This window comes from Camelus bactrianus, chromosome 8, assembly GCF_048773025.1.
Source record: "Camelus bactrianus isolate YW-2024 breed Bactrian camel chromosome 8, ASM4877302v1, whole genome shotgun sequence".
In the NCBI taxonomy this organism is placed as follows: domain Eukaryota; kingdom Metazoa; phylum Chordata; class Mammalia; order Artiodactyla; family Camelidae; genus Camelus; species Camelus bactrianus.
This window is the reverse complement of record NC_133546.1, coordinates 43,521,864-43,536,794: the sequence shown is the minus strand read 5'-3', so window position 1 is coordinate 43,536,794 and position 14,931 is coordinate 43,521,864. Positions and strand designations below refer to the sequence as shown.

Genomic DNA, 14,931 nt, shown 5'->3' with positions numbered 1-14,931 from the left:
TTTAGTCTCAGCTTTTGTTTAATCAAAAGCGTACTTTTTCCACCATATGTATGTGGAGAGACTGCTAATTACCTGACCCCATATCTGGTCTTCCTTTTTTTTTTTGTAACAGAATCCCAGAGTTTATTCAGGTTAATAATGTGCCCAACCTCCTTAGCATATATAAAAGTAGCCATATGACTGAGTTCTGGCCAGCAACATGGAATTAGAAGTGTTGAGTGATTGATGCTTCTGGGAAGTTTCCTTAATATTTAAGGCATAAAGGGAAATGAACCAGCACATCTCTGTTCTGCTGGAACATGAATGTGGTTGCTAGAGCTCCAGCAGGCTTCCTGGATTATGAAGTAACCTTGGAAATAGAAACCATGATTAGCAGAGCAGTAAGATGGAAGATTGGATCATGAACTGTGGTGCTGCCCTGGACTGCTGTGAATAAAGAGGGTTAGTAAAACTTTTCTCCTTGTACAATGACCTCAAGTTTATGTTTCAGCACTGTCTTCTCTGGAAATCTACTTGGCAAGGTAATAATAGAATGTCAGCTGTGATGCCAGGCAATATTGTTCATGATTAAAAATGACTCCTTATTAGTAAATTGTATCTGGACCAGGAAAACTAATAAGAACTACAAATGCCTATTGGAAAACATGGGCTTTAGGCTTTCTTAAGTGCTCTGTCTTCTACAACAAAGATCCCTGGAAGCTACAGTCGTGGACTGTTTCAAGTGATACTGCTTCTTGGGGAGTATGAAGCTCCTAAGCCAGTGTCAGATCAACATGATCTTGTTTCCTCACACCTGAGCTGATACTTGGGCAGTTGGAGTAAAGACTCCTACCAAACCAAGCCTCATGCTGCTGTCCTATTTCCTATAAAATTAAGTGAGTCTAGTGCCTAAAGCGTAGTGTATGGCCCACTGGGTCCTGTGAATGTGAATGCCATTCCAAACTTCGGACTACTGCTGTTCAGGCAGAGAATGCATTGCAACTACCTACCTTTGGTCTTTTATATGAGGGACAAATAACTTCTCTCTTGTTTAAGTGTCTGTAACAGCCACACTTAAGCCTAGTTGATACATGGTACATTTTGAAAAATACAAGGAAGTAGAGTGCAGGATTCTTGAGATTTGTAATCTTGCAAAATTAAACTGATCCAGACTATGATGTAGTTCTACCTTAAATTGAAGAGGATAATAAAATCTCATTCTAAAGAGAACATGATGTATTTTAGCTTCTTACCAGTTAATGTTTGGAATTTATTAAAATAAAATCTTAATTGAAACAGACTCACAGATTTAGAAAACAGACTTACAGCTACAGAGGGGGAAAGGAAGTGGGAAAGGATAAATTGGGAGTTCGAGATTTGCAGATACTACTATGTATACAATAAACAGCAAGCTTATATCGAATAGCACAGGGAACTATACTCAATATCTTGTAGTAGCCTATAATGAAAAGGTATGAAAATGAATATATGTATATGTCTGACTGAAACATGCCATACACCAGAGATTGACACAATACTAAACTGACTATACTTCAGTTTTTTTAAAATGGAAAAAAAATCTTAGTTTTGTAAAATTAGAACTTCATATATGAATTTCTCCATCATTGATCTGCTCACTTATTAGAATTAACCTAAAAACTAATCCTGAAACCACAGTCTCTATATAGCAGCCACACTAAATACTATTTCTGACATTGAATTCAGTGGGTGGCTTTTGTTTACAAATAATGGCGTTCTACTTAAAAGGATAATATTGATATGTGATAATTCTTGAGAATTGTTCCTGAAAGCCATTATAAAAATGTTGGAAAAATCTATCCATTTGTTCATTATGTACTACACAACTGATCATAAATTTATTGACAGATATGGCCAGCTTAGTGAAACTTGATTTGTGCTTCTCTATTCATATAGCAGCAATTTATAATTTTTTAGAAGTTACTGTTTTCATTTCCTCTTGTTCCAACAGCTTATGTGAACCTGAACAAGCTTCCTAATGAACTCTTCCTAAAGAACTGAAAACAAAAACTTGTACATGAATGTTCAAAGCAGCATAATTCATAGTAGTAAAAAGATGGGGATGCAAATGTTCATAAATGTTTGAATGGATAAACAAATATGGTATATCCATAGAATGGACTATTATTTGTTCCTAAATAAATAAATGAATGTACTGAGAATGAAGTACTGAGACATGTTACAACATATATGAACTTTAAACGTGAACACGTATGAACACAGGGAGTGAAATAAGCCAGACACAAAAGGCCATACATTGTTTGAAACCACTTACATGTTCTCAGTAGGCAAACCTATGGAGACATAAATTAGTTGCCAGGGGTTGGCAAGGGTAGAAAGTGCGGAGTGCTACTGAGTTACGAGAGGGCTGGTAAAAATGTTCTGGAATTACATGGTGGTGATGAATGCACATCTTTGTTAATATACTAAAAACCACTAAGTTGTACACTTTACAGGGGTAACATGGTGTATGAAGTTTAAGGTAATTTAAAATTGGGGGGGAGGGTATAGCTGAAGTGCATAGCTCATAGAGCACATGCTTAGCATGCATGACATCCTGGGTTCAATCCCCAGTACCTCCTCTAAAAACTTAAAATAAACCTAATTACCTCCCCCTCCAAAAAAAAAATACTGGTGAGTATTTTTAAGGTCAGCAGTGTTACTTTCTGCACACCTCTTATATGCTAGAAGTTGTGGCTGTTATAAACTCTGCTTCACTGATTTCACAGTCCACTAAACAGTGCACATTTCACATTGATCATTTTAATGACTGAGTACTTACCATACTGTCAACCTTTCTAGCATCCTTGTGATTCCCAGATGAGTAACACCTGGTTCCTGAACGTGATTCCGCGTATACACACCAGTGTGTACATCAAGCTGTTAGAGGCCATGTTACTTAAGAGCGTTAATTTCGGGAAAAGTGGAAAAACAAAAACCTGTAACTAAGGGAACAGAGCGCTATTTCACCCAAAATGACCGCGGGCGCCGCCAGGCGGCCGTGAGGCGGCGGCCCCAGGAAGTGGCGTCATGCGCAAGTTCCGGTTCCGCCTGTTCCGGGCACAGCTGTATCTCCGGTAGCCGCGCGGGGCACGTGCGTTCGCCGGGTTCGCGCTGCGGTAGCGATGGACGCCTTGGATCGAGTTGTGTGAGTCCGCCGGGACCTTCCCCGGGTAACGCTGGGGAGAGGGGCTCCTGCAGCCGATGGAGTGACCGAGCCTCTGTCTCCCGCGCCTTCTGGCCGTCTCCTCTCCTTCCTCACGCCGGTTGCCAGTCGGGGAGGATCGACCCACTAGCTTGGGTCTTCCTCTGCTCGTGCCGCCTTCGGGGGGACGGGAGCAGGGAAGGCCATGAGTAGGGCCGCGGGGTGGAGGTGGCACCGAGGCGCTGGCTGCTTCTCTCCTAGCCAGTTAGAACTGCCTTGGCTTCCGCAGGTGTGTGAGGAAGGTGGTAGACTGAGGGGTTCCGAGCACAGGCCTCGGTGACAGTCCGGGCGTGTCCACTTAAAGCTTTGCGACTGGGCTATTCTCCCTAAGTCTCAGTTTACTCTGTAAAATAGCGTTCATAATAGTCATACTTCTTACAGCTGTGAGGATTATTTGCGAGAATATAGGAAAAGCCTTTGCCACCGCACGTAGAAGTAGCTCACTAGCTTTTTCTCTTTCCCAAACTTGTACACTTCTCCCAGTTATCCATGTGTAGTATCTTTTAAATTCGTTCAGAAAATATTTACCAGTCTCCTAAATAGTTTTGCTGTTGTTTGCTATGGTTTTTGTTTCTGTTTTTTTTTGTGTGTGTGTGTGATTTACCCGAGTTAACATGTAATCAAAGCGGCAGATTCTTCTCTTGGTCTTTAATTCGGGAGTTTTTGCACATCTGCTCTAAATTCCTCGAGGTGTGGGGACTGCAGAGATGAGTAAGATTAGTTTACTATCTGGAGGACAAACAGCTAATAAAACGTACAAGGTGTTATTTGCATTAGTTGCTGGTTAGTGAGAAGTAACAAACTACATGGCATGTAGAACATACACACTTTTATTGTCGTATAGACACACTGAATCTCTTGATTTGACTTAAATAATGTACATCCTTATCAACTAGTAAATGATTAGAGGCTTTATATGTGCTTAACATTTTATCTGGAGGAGAATTTTTAAAGTCTGCTTGGTAAAGTAAGTGTGTTTGTGTGTATTTTTTTCTTTCCGCAAGTGTCTGTGGGACCGGAAGGAGGGAGGGTCAGTTATTTAAGAAAGAATTCTTGCAGTAGATGGCAGAGAACTGTTAGAAAATTAAGATTCTCGCTGTAGTGAAAGCAGAGGTGAAGCCCTCTTTCTGAACATAAATGTATAAAAACATTCTACTGCTCTCTCATCATAAAATCAGAATAATGGATTTGTTTTCCCTTCATATTTTGCAGTGATTGGTCTAGGTGTTTTTTTTTTTTTAATTGAAGTGTAATCAGTTTACAATGTTGTGTCAATTTCTGGTGTACAGCATAATGTTTCAGTCACACATATACATACATATCTTCATTTTCATATTCTTTTTAATTATAGGTTACTACAAGATTTTGACTCTAGTTCCCTGTGCTATGCAGTAGAAACTTGTTGTTTATCTATTTTATATATAGTAGTTAGTATCTGCAAATCTTGAACTCCCGGTTTATCCCTTCCCACCCGCACCCCACCCCCTGTAAGTTTGTTTTCTATGTCTATGACTCTGTTTCTGTTTTGTAAATAAGTTTGTCTTTTTTTTTTAGATTCCATATATAAGTGATATCATATGGTATTTTTCTTTCTCTTTATGGCTTGCTTTACTTAGAATGATGATCTCCAAGTCCATCTCTTTTGCAGCAAATGGCATTGTTTTACTCTTTTTATGGCTAAGTAATATTCCATTGTGTATGTGTGTGTGTATATTATATATATAATACATACATACATATACATACATACACACCACAACTTCTCCATCTAGTCAGGAAACTTCCAGCGGGCCGTCTGCGCTCACCCCCACCACCCCAGCTGGTGAGCGGCGCCCCCTTGCCAAGGCTGTGGGCAAATAACTTCTTGCTCAGCCGCAAGTGGGCTGCGGAGCTGTGGGAAAGGGACCCTTTCCCCAGACGCTTACCAGCCCGGCTCCCTGTTGGGTCGGGGAGAATAATCCCCTCCCTCTTCCCTTAGGATTGAATCCACCCCCGTTCTGTACATAGCCTTTTCTGTTGGTCTTGTTGAAATCTAGTTTCAGATTTTTAACTACCCAAATCTGCTGGGGGTGGGGGTATCTCCCCCCTCTTCCTCGCTGGGTGCTGGACCCCGTTTGGCCTGGGCTCTGCCTTGCACTATTTCCCCTCCCTGGCCTGGCGGCCCCTCCCCCTCCTTCAAAGGGGCAGGTTCAGGGGCCCGGTGCTCTCCCTCTCTCCCAAGCACCCCCATGCCCATTTGCACAGCTGCCCAGGTACCCCCAATAGTGGGGGGGTGGTTACAGGAAGGGGGTAGCGGGACCAGTCCCTATATCTATTTAAAAAGTGATGATGTAATATATTGGGGTTGGGGGAGGTCAGGTTGCCCTGGGCCTCATCTTAGCATTTCAGGTGATGGGGGAGCCCAGGGCTGAGGAGACCTGAGGCCTAGCCCCAGGGAGTGAGGACAATGTGGCCTCCCCTCTCCCCCCTTGCGGCTTCTCCACTCAGTGCCTTAGGGGGGGAGGCAATCCCCCCTCTCCTGTTCCCCTCCCCTTCCCCTGCCCCCCACCTCGGGTGTAAACGACAGGAAGAAATAATAATAATTTAAGATTCACAAAAAAAAAAAATGTAGCTCATTTTGAAGATGGGATTACTTGGCAAGCTGTGTGACCTTGGGCAGATTACCTCTCTAGCCTTAGCTGCCTCACCTGGAAAAGATTAAACCTTAGTAGAATGACTATGAAAGAGTCAGTCATTATTCCTATTTGGTGGCAATAATGTTTGACTTTCTCAGCAGTGATGTTGGAGTAGGGCAGTATATACTTCCTGGTAGGTGGTGTTGTCTTTCCTGGAGGAAAGATCAGCAACAATCAGCCTCCCTGTGTTTAGTAGCTGCCCACAGGTTGATTAGCAGTTGGTGTGCAATTCTTTGTGTTACGGTACAGAGTACTGTTTTGACTGCTTTAAGATTGAAGATAAAGTAATGGAGTGAAAAATAGCAATATTATTCACTTGAGTCCTTTTTTTTTTTAATAAAAATCTTTAGAAAAAAGCAGTAGTAAAAGAATGCCAAGAATATAAAAATCTTTTTTAAAAGACCAAAAGCAAATAAAATTAACACTTATTTAAGAGTAATAACGGAGTATCTTTTAACTAATATTTCTCTTAAGAAATGAGGTTTTGTTTAGTGGTAGAATCCTGATAAATGTTATGTAATGTCTCTTGGTTTTTAAGAATTTGCACATAAGTCATGGTTTTATAATATGAGGAAAATGTTGGGGGTTTTTAATATATATTTTTACTAAAGTATAGTCAGTTTACAGTGTGTCAATTTCTGGTGTACAGCACAATGCTTCAGTCATATAGGAACATATATATATTCATTTTCATATTCTTTTTCACCATAAGTTACTACAAGATATTGAATATAGTTCCCTGTGCTATACAGTATAAACTTATTGTTTATCTATTTTATATATATTAGTTAGTATCTGCAAATCTCAAACTCCCAATTTATCCCTTCCAACCCTCTCCCCCTCCCAGTAACCATAAGTTTGTTTTCTATGTCTGTGAGTGAGGAAAATGTTTTAAGCTGTTATAAATTGTGATTTTCTGAACAGAAAGCCTAAAACAAAAAGAGCCAAGAGATTCCTTGAGAAGAGAGAACCAAAACTCAGTGAAAATATTAAAAATGCTATGCTGATTAAAGGAGGAAATGCAAATTTGACAGTGACACAAGTACTTAGAGATGTGGTACGTATATATTTATATATATACTTATTTTTTAAATGGTGCTGAAAGTAGAAAGTTTTTAGTGTACTAGTTGGGCTGTCTGAGAAACACACAGATAAATTTGCCTTGCCCTAAAAACTGCTAGCTGTAGAGAAAAGCTAAAGTTGGAGGTTATTTGCTTTGCCAAGGCACTGAATACTGGTTTTCCTTATAGCAGATAGTTCCTTAGTAAATTTCAACTGATTTCAATAACTGGATTTGATCTACTCACTTTTAAGGAACATATCTAATTTGTAAAATGAGATAACTGCATATTACTATCAATTTATTCTTGCAGTAATGCCAACTACTGTGCTAGCTGCTGGAGATTAGTAGTTATGTAAGACAGTGTCTCCCTTCAGTGAGCTTAGTGAGGGAGACAGACAAGTAAAAAATTATAGCGTTGTGAATTAAGTGCTGTGCTGGAGCTACTCACAGGGTAGGGTGGGCAGGCTGAGTTAAAATCCATGGAGGTTGCCGCACACAGTATGGGCTTCCTAGAGATGATACTTAAGCTTCATTTTGAAGGAGGAGTTGGAACAAGAAGAGGGAGAGGAAGAGAAGAGCTTCTAAGGCCTAGGAAAAAACTTGTGCAAAAGGGAGTGTGAATGAGCATGATGCATTTGGGGAACTGCAAATAACGGGATGGCTAAAGGAGAGCGGTCCAGATGAAGGCAAAGGAACAGGCAGGATTCGATAGTAACAGAGAGTTTGAGTTTGGTAGTGAAAGCGCTGAGAAACCACTGAAAGATCACAAGTGAGAGGTGTGATCAATCCTTTCAATCAATTTGACTAGAGAGGACCGAGAGCAATTGTAGGAAACTAATTAAGCTATTGCTGGCAGCCAAGTAAAGAGCATCTGGAGTCTGGTGGTGGCAGTGAAAATGAGAGATGATCAGAGAGAGCAGATGTTGACAGTAGAACAGTTTGGGTGTGGGTAAGAAGTATGACCTAGCAGGTTTCTGGGTTGGATGTCTAATGAGCAATAATGCCAATTAGAGAATGTATCAAGTGGAGCAGGTTTGGAGGGAAAAGTGACAGGTTTGTTTTAGGACATGTAATTTAAGTGAGGAAGATCAAAGCTCTTTTTTTTTTTTTTTAAATCTCTATTGTGTTGAGTCTAATTGTGTCCAGCTCAAGTTAGGTGCTCAGTAAATGTTCAATCAGTGAATGAAAGGCAGGCATAGTTTGTGGAGAAATCTAGTACTTAGTTGAGTATTTAGGCTTTGAGTACAGGAGATAGATTGTTTGAGTTAAATCAGCTAAATAATTGAAAAAGTTTAAAAATTTGACTTAACTTCCTATACTTAGTAAACATGATAGTTCATACATCCAAATTTCTGATATAAGCTTATCCTTTTTGTTTGTGTGAAAGTCGTGTTGATGGGATACTGTGTCGTCTTCCCAGCATCGCGTCAACACAATGGCTCTACATACTTGGCTTAACTCTAAGAGCAGCACCATATTCCAGATTGTTATAGTAGTTAACATTTGAATTGATGACTCTGAAGTTAGCCAGAAAAGATGGTAATATTCATTACGCTGAGGCAGGGAAACATTTGGTCAAGAATCATCAAAAGTTTTAGTACTTAAAAAGGTAGATTTTACTGGTGAATTTCCTTTGTTCACCAGCTCTGATAGTTGATGAATGATCATTTCACTTTATTTTTCTCTGTTTCCTCGTTTACCCCTTTCTCTAATGCAAGGTAATCCCTTATGATAAGGGCAGTACTGACCATATAGGAAATGAGTGATCATTAGTGAGTGGGTAGGTGGAAATAAGTAGGAAGAAAAATGAAAAGAGGGTTGAAAACAGGAATTTTTCAAGGGCTAGTGTAAACTCTGGCTAGTATTTTGATTGTCGTCATTGTGATCATTTCTCTATTCTCTTTTTTCCACACAACATTATTTCAATTTTGTCAGCCTTTCCTCATAGAATTTATTTTTTCTCTTTTCCTCTGCTCTTCTTTCTGTTCTCAGATTGTTTGCCTTGAAATAATGGAATAGGTAGAATTTAAGGAAATGAAGGGAATCATTTAAATTGGATAGAATATTGAAAGGACATGGAAACTTTTAATTAGGAAAGTTCAGTCTAAGAATATTAAGCTTATGTTGCAGGTTGTTATAAGTGATCAGAAGGGAACCATGCAGAAGACATCAGAATAGGATTCAGGGACCAGGGTAATCTTGTATAATGACTGTTACAATGCTTTATTTTTACCTCTGCTTTTCAGAATGTGTTTTGTTTTGAAAGTTGTAAATTATGTTTTACAGTATGCACTGAAGAAACCATATGGCGTTCTATATAAAAAGTAAGTCATTATCTCTTCACTTATTAAATCATATTCCATTATACAAGTAAGAAACAACCACTTTATGGAAGAGTTAGAAAAATAATTTGTTTAAAAAATACTACAGTTCCTTACATACATTACTATGAGTATTTTAAAACGTATTTATTTCTCATCTTTGTTTTCATTTGTATTGAATATTCTTACATAGTTGTAATCATAGCATGTATATATTATTTTGAAATAATTATAGGCTTACAGAAAAGTTGCAAAAATTAGTAGATTGCCCATATACCCCTCCCAGCATCTAGAATATTGATAACTTTCATATTCACAGTGTAAGTACCAAAAGTAAGAAATGAACATTGGTTAAATAATGGTAATTAAATCACAGACTTGATTTGGTTTGCACCAGTTTTTCCATTAATACTCGTTTTCTCTTCCAGAACCCCACATTGTATTTAGTTTTCATGTCTCTTTAGTCTCCTCCAACTTGTGACAATTCTTCAGTCTTTCCTTGTCTTTGATGACCTTGGCACTTTTGATGAGTATTTGTCAGTTATTTTGTAAAATATTCCTCAGTTTTGGATTTGTCTTAAGTTCCTCATGAATAGATTGAGGTTATGCATTTTTGGCAAGAATACCACAAAAGTGATATGCCTTTCTCAGTAAATCATACCAGGGAGTACATGACATATTATACTGGTGGTGTTAACCTTGGTTAAAGTGGTGTCTGCTGGGTTTCTCCACTGTAAATTTACTATTTTTCCCTTTGTAGTTAATGAATGTTTGGAGGAGATACCTAGAGACTATGCAAATAATCCTGTTTCTTCTCAAAGTTTTACTTATTAATTTTAACACCCATCGGTGGATCTTGTCTACAACATTGATTACTGCGGTATTCTAGTGGTGGTTTGCGATTTCTCTCATTCCCTCTACATTTATTAATTGGAATTCTGTAAGGACAATCTATCCCTTTTCCTCCATTTGTTTACTTATTTATATCAGTGTGGACTTAAGGATATTTATTAGATTCTTTTGGGTTAAAATCCAGTGCTACCATTATTTATTTTGTTGCATAAATTGTTCTGCCTTTGGCCGTTAGGCTCTCTTTCAGGTTGGCTTGTGTGCCCTTTCAGCATGCCCCCTGTGTTGGAGGGCTTCCTTTCTGGCACCACAAGATGCACCAGGCTCACTTGTATTTTTCATTGCCACAGCCCTTTCTCCATGGAGTCCTCGTTCCATGTATTGGAGGCTGATAATTATCTGGGCACTAAGTATGCTCATTGGTTACTGGAGTGTCATTGTCACTAGGTCCTGTCAGCAGTAAAATTACGTACTATATTATCCTATGTACACATGCACATTGATATTTGTTTTTATTTATTTATATATTAAAAAGCCCTGAGTTGATACTGATACTTCCTAAAAAATCATGAGTTCATACTAATGCTTCTGATTCCAGTCCAACACCACAGACTTCATTCCAGCCTTTCTCCTTTTCTTCTTTGTAACGCTTTTCTTCTGACAGTAAGAAACTTGGCTTTCATTATAGTATATTTACTTATTTGTATAATTCTGGTAGTTTCAGAATTTCTAACCCAGTAAGAAACAATTTTATTAACTAGAGTATGGAATCTATGTACAGTTCTTTTTGTCTTTAACCTCACAGTATCCAGTCAAAATGTTGTTTTCCAGTGTAACTCCAGTGTAGGTTTTTTCGCCCCTTCATTGTGATTGTGTTAGTCATTTATACTATAGTTAAGGTTATTTATTACAGTTTGTATTCTATTTTGGTTTTCCATCGCACCCTGGCTGTTGTTTTAATTTACATATGTGAAATCTGCTGTTTGTGGTGTACACTTTTAAGGATTTGACAAATGCATTTAGTTGTGTCTGCTACTGCAGTCACAGTACAGAAACAGTTCCAGTATCCTAAAAATTCTTTTGTGCCTTTTTCATTTGTATTGTAAGCATTTTTCATTTTTCTGTTGATAGGTGGTCCTTTAGATGCTTTTTGGGGGGGTGGTATTTGGTTTATTTATTTATATTTAGAGGAGGTAACTGGGGATAGAACCCAGGACTTCATGCATGCTGAGCATGCACTCTACCACTTGAACTATACCCTCCTCCCCTTTAGATACTATTTTTAATGCCAGTATAATACCTATTAAATGTTTGTACTAAAATTGCTTATTTGAGAATTGCTGTTAGGAGAGTGGGTATAGCTCAGTGATAGAGCACATGCTTAGCATTATGAGGTCCTGGGTTCAAATCCCAGTACCTCCACTTAAAAAAATTAATTTTAAAAAAGAATTGCTGTTAGCTGTTAATCATAAATGCTGCAGTAATTTTTCCTGGTTTGTTTGCCTTGCATCATTTTTTTTAAAATACCTTTTTTTTTAACTTTTTTTATTGAGTTATAGTCACTTTACAATGTTGTGTTAAATTCCAGTGTACAGCACAAGTTTTCATTTCTATGTGGACATGTATATATTCATTGTCACATAAAATACTTTTTTTTTTTTTTACTGATTATAAAAGTAACATGTCTCTTAGATAATTGGGATAATGGAGTAAATAATCACCCATAGATAACCACTGTGTACATTTTGACATATTTTCTCACGTGGCTTCATATCTATACATCTGTTTTATTTAAACAAAATTGAGATCGTGTTGTATATGTAATTTTCTTTTTAAATTCATAAATTATGAACTGCTTTATAGACACTTTAAGTACATGACTAAAAATCAGAACTATACAGTGACAATATGAACACACACTCTTCCCAGAACAACCACCATCATTAGTTTCTTATATATCTTACTAGAATTTCTTTTGTGTATTTCAGCTAGTAAAAATACATAATCTTATTTCTCTCTGTTTTGCATGAAAGACAGTGTGTTCTACATTTCCCTATCCTCTGCTTCTCCATCTCCACTATTATTATTCCTGATCCATCCCACCATATTTTTTCCTTTTTCTCCTGGATTCTTGTGATAACTCCTTATTAACCCCTTTACTCTTGCTGGGCTACGTTCCATTGTCACATAGCAGACAGAGCAGACCTGTAAAAATATTTGAATCCAGTCGTATCACTCTCTTGGTTAAAACCCCCCAGTGCTTCCCATTACTCTTTTAATAACCACATACCTCACCTTGACCATCAAGGCCCTTCTTAATCTGGGCTGTGTCTACATCTTTGACCTTATACCCCACTGTTACCCATCTCTTTACTCACTAAGACCCAGTGACATTTGCTTTTTTTCTGTTTCTTGAATAGTTTAAGCTTGTTTCCATCTCAGAATCTTTGCTTATTCTATTCCCTCTTCCTAGAATACTCTTAACCTCCCAACTTTTCCATGGCTACTCATTTATCAGGTCTCAGCACAAACAGTCATTTTCCACTCTTCACACTAACACAATGCCCTATTTTATTTTTGTCACAAGAGTTACTACTTTTTGAAATTGTTTATTTTTCCACTAGAATGCAGGCTCCATGAAAGCTGGGATCTTGTTTGACATGGTACTGTCGTATCCCCAGCTCCTAGAATGGTGCCTGGCACATAGTAGGCAGTAAATAAAAGCTTGAATGCATTAGTATCGTTCCAGCTTCTTTTTTTTTTAACATCTGAATATAAAATTATCTTAATCTATTAGTTTATTGTGATGGGTAAATTACTTATTTAGATTTGTAAAATTAAGTTCACTTTTTTATATTAGGAAAAATATTACAAGACCATTTGAAGATCAGACATCATTGGTAAGTACAAGAATCTTTCTGATTTAAGAGCATGTAAGTGATTATTCAAACTAATTCATTTAATAGTACTCCTAATTTATGATTTTTTTAAATTAGACATCATCCTATATGAGGGAATTTTGATGTAAAATACAGAGGAAATAAGACTTAAACTTATTTCCTTAAACTTACTTAGTTAAACTAAAGTATAACTATAGATCTTATATTTCACTATGACTAGTATGTATTATTCACTGCTTGGAAGTATATTGATAAAATTTTTTAAAGTTAAATTACATTTTAAGTGTATAATTAATGGATTGTCAAAAGGAAGCTTGCTATAAATCCATTTTATACAGCAAGTTTAATTTTAAAAAGTTTTACTTTTCTTTTTTTGGGTATTTTTAGAACAAGAAACACTGCGTGAATTACTGCTAACGATCGTCAGTTGTTTCACTAGAGTTAATCAAATTCCTGTTTGAGTGTATTGGCAACCAAAACTAAATGAAGAAGGCTAGTGAATGAAATCAGAAGATAAAAGGTGGTAGATAGTAAATGGCAAATGATGAATGGACTTTGAGTATGTGATGATATTAGTTTCTTTTTAAAGAAAATCTTAAGGAAATACATGGGTTAAGCTATTTAAGCTGACTTAAAAAAATCTGAATGTGATTATGTTCTCTTGACAGGAACACCATTGCTTGTTCTTTTAGTTAGTAAATTTAAAAGAAAAAAATTTCTGAATAGAATCACAATAATTAATTAGAAAACTGACATTGAAGATCTTATCCTAATGTGGCAACTAACTGCAATGACAATTATAATAGATTAAGAAAAATATTGTCAAAATACTGAGTTTTTTTTTAATAAAATTGCTTTCATCACAGTCTTGGGTTTTTCACAGTCATTTGTTGAAGAGCTCATGAAAGTAAAAATATAGGGTCTAACCCAGAATTCTCCCTCTTCTATACTGTACAGGACTTACCAAGAGCTGGTTTTGTTTTGTGACACTATAACACTTTTGGTTGAATGACCACTTTGTAGCAGTGTTATTTTGTAGAATCTGTAGCATTCTGTACTTTTTCAATCCAGTGTTGTTAGGACAGCTTTTCTTACACTAGAAATTGTGACATTTCCTCTTGTTGATCTCCTCTTTCCAGAGACAGGATATATTTCATTGACTGTAATAAATCTCAGACCACTAGAGCTCAGAATGGCTGTGGAAACAGTGGTCATGTTGGAAATTTGGTTGAATTCCTCTTTCTGACCACTCGTCACCCAATAGCACATTTCTTACACTACAGTCTAGGAACTGTGCTTTAGGACAAGAATTAGCAAATATATCTCCTGTGGGCTAAATCCATTTCTGTGAGACCCATGAGCTAAGAATGGCTTTTACTTTTTTTTTAATTTTATTAATTTATTAATTTTTTGTTGAGGAGGCAGGTAATTAGGTTTACTTATTTACTTTTAGAGGAGGTACTGGGGATTAAACCCAGGTCCTCGTGCATGCTCAGCATGTGCTCTGCCACTTGAGCTATAACTGCCCCCCTTGTACTCCCCCCCTGATTTTACATTTTTTTAAGTTGGTTTTTTTTTTAAGCATAAGAAAAGCCTAAAATATTTACTGTCTGGCCTTTTGCAGATAATTTAACTGCTCTTGCTCTAGAATTTTAATAGAAGACAGACTTTACGGAGAAGAATGACAGATGAATACTATATATATGTAAAAGGTAGTTTATGGAAAGCTTTGGGGTGTTAATCATAACAGAATGTCAAAATTTTTTTTGAAGGATGGATTGTCATTGACTTGGACATTTAAAAAACAATTTTTGAACACCTACTTTGTGCCAGACACAGTCTAAGGAAGATACTTTGACATATGACATCTCACATGGCCCTTGGAGAATTTTGCAGGAGG

At 37.3% G+C, this 14,931-nt stretch overlaps 1 protein-coding gene and 1 long non-coding RNA gene across 6 annotated transcripts in view; one reads left to right on the top strand and one right to left on the bottom strand.

Annotated features, from left to right (window-relative positions):
* Positions 1-2,936, bottom strand: part of LOC123619779 (uncharacterized) — a 36,674-nt gene extending 33,738 nt beyond the window's left edge. Inside the window, exon 1 of the long non-coding RNA XR_012508667.1 lies at positions 2,801-2,936. This is a non-coding gene — a long non-coding RNA (uncharacterized LOC123619779). The remainder of the gene's footprint in view (positions 1-2,800) is intronic.
* The window catches only part of RPF2 (ribosome production factor 2 homolog), a 46,266-nt gene continuing 31,452 nt past the window's right edge, over positions 118-14,931 (top strand). The window contains exons 1-4 of one of the 5 annotated variants that reach the window (XM_010965421.3): positions 118-441; positions 6,823-6,955; positions 9,248-9,285; positions 12,992-13,031. In XM_010965421.3, coding sequence (XP_010963723.1) covers positions 6,899-6,955; positions 9,248-9,285; positions 12,992-13,031 — 135 coding nt within the window. In that variant the 5' untranslated portion in view covers positions 118-441; positions 6,823-6,898. Of the gene's footprint in view, positions 442-3,027; positions 3,192-6,822; positions 6,956-9,207; positions 9,286-12,991; positions 13,032-14,931 lie in introns of those variants that run through there. The other 4 variants (XM_010965419.3, XM_045524519.2, XM_010965420.3 and 1 more) reach the window with 4 other exon arrangements.